At 43.4% G+C, this 1,280-nt stretch overlaps 1 protein-coding gene across 4 annotated transcripts in view; it reads right to left on the minus strand.

Annotated features, from left to right (window-relative positions):
* Positions 1-624: 624 nt before the first annotated feature.
* The window catches only part of CMC4 (C-X9-C motif containing 4), a 10,358-nt gene continuing 9,702 nt past the window's right edge, over positions 625-1,280 (minus strand). For all 4 annotated transcript variants that reach the window (XM_006171069.3, XM_027769327.1, XM_027769326.1 and 1 more), the window contains exon 3: positions 625-1,006. In XM_006171069.3, coding sequence (XP_006171131.1) covers positions 882-1,006 — 125 coding nt within the window. In that variant the 3' untranslated portion in view covers positions 625-881. The remainder of the gene's footprint in view (positions 1,007-1,280) is intronic.

Consider the following 1,280-nt stretch of genomic DNA (forward strand, 5'->3'; position numbering starts at 1 on the left):
TACTTGCCAGACACAGACAAACAGAGGGAAAGTGAGAAGGCACCTTCAACAGGGCATAGTCATGCCATCATCCCTTCTTCATTTTTCTATTCTGTTGGGATCTTGGGCATGCACACACATGTGCTGGTATGCACACACATATGCCAGCATGCTTGTATGTTTTTCAAGCTGCTGGGGCTGGGATTAAAACCATGCAGTTGGTCACATGGGACCCTGCTCCTTTAACCCCGAGGCCACTGAGCTGGCCCATGTGACTTAAGTTCTGTGAATGGCACTAGTGGTCTGAACTCAAATACTCAAGAGAATTCACAAAAACCTGTTTTTTATTTTTTTTTTTTAGACTTTTTTGCCATAGGGTGCATGCACTCAACAGAGACAGAGAGAGGGAAAGTGAGAAATCACTCATTACAGATGGCCATGCCCTAGTCCCTTCTGCATTCTCTTCTAGGGATTTTGGGCATGTACCACATGTGCCCAGTGTTTTTTTCAAGCCGCAGGGTCTGGGATTAGAACTGTGATTGGCCATGTGGGAGCCTAGTGCCTTACCTGCCACGCCACCTGCTTGGCCTGATGAAAACCAATGTTTAATAGTCTTAAAATACATTTAGTCTCAACACAGAATTTTTCATTTAAACAAGTTTATTTTAGCAGCTCAGTTTTATTACATTCTACATATTTGTCATTTAATATGTTTATATTTCTCTCTGTTCTGCATAGATGGCATATTCATTAGCGTCTATAGTTGTGTGACTGTCGTTTGCTACTTGCTGCTACCTGGCCTGAAGAAAGCTGGGAGGGTAAGGAAAACTCTTGGTGGGGACATGGAGTAGCATTTAATGTCTCAGCAGAACTTTACTTTGATGCCAACTCCAACTTCAGTGTCATGTTTTTTCTTCTTCTTTTTCAAATCCTGAACAGACGACAGATCTTCCTTTGGAATACTGAGCACAACACTTACGCAGCTCTCGGATGACAGCCTGACACTTTGATTCTTTGTAGTTGTTGGCTGAAAAACAGGCAGACCTAGTTAGGAAGGATCCCATGGGACTAAGGTACAGGGAAGTTTAAATCAGTGCTTCCCAGCCTGTTTTACTTTGTGTACCTGTCAACAGGTCTCTAATTAGGAAGAAAAATATGATTTATAGAGTGGCCAACATTATTACTTCCTTTAAGTTCAAGTTATGGGAACCAGCAGTTAGCGTAATGGCTATGTCGCTGGACTCCCACGTAGTCGACCACGGTTCGTGTTCCGGACCCGGTGGCTTAAAACTCACGCCGGG

This window comes from Tupaia chinensis, unplaced genomic scaffold (assembly GCF_000334495.1).
Source record: "Tupaia chinensis unplaced genomic scaffold, TupChi_1.0 Scaffold149248_1, whole genome shotgun sequence".
NCBI classification, from domain to species: Eukaryota; Metazoa; Chordata; class Mammalia; order Scandentia; family Tupaiidae; genus Tupaia; species Tupaia belangeri.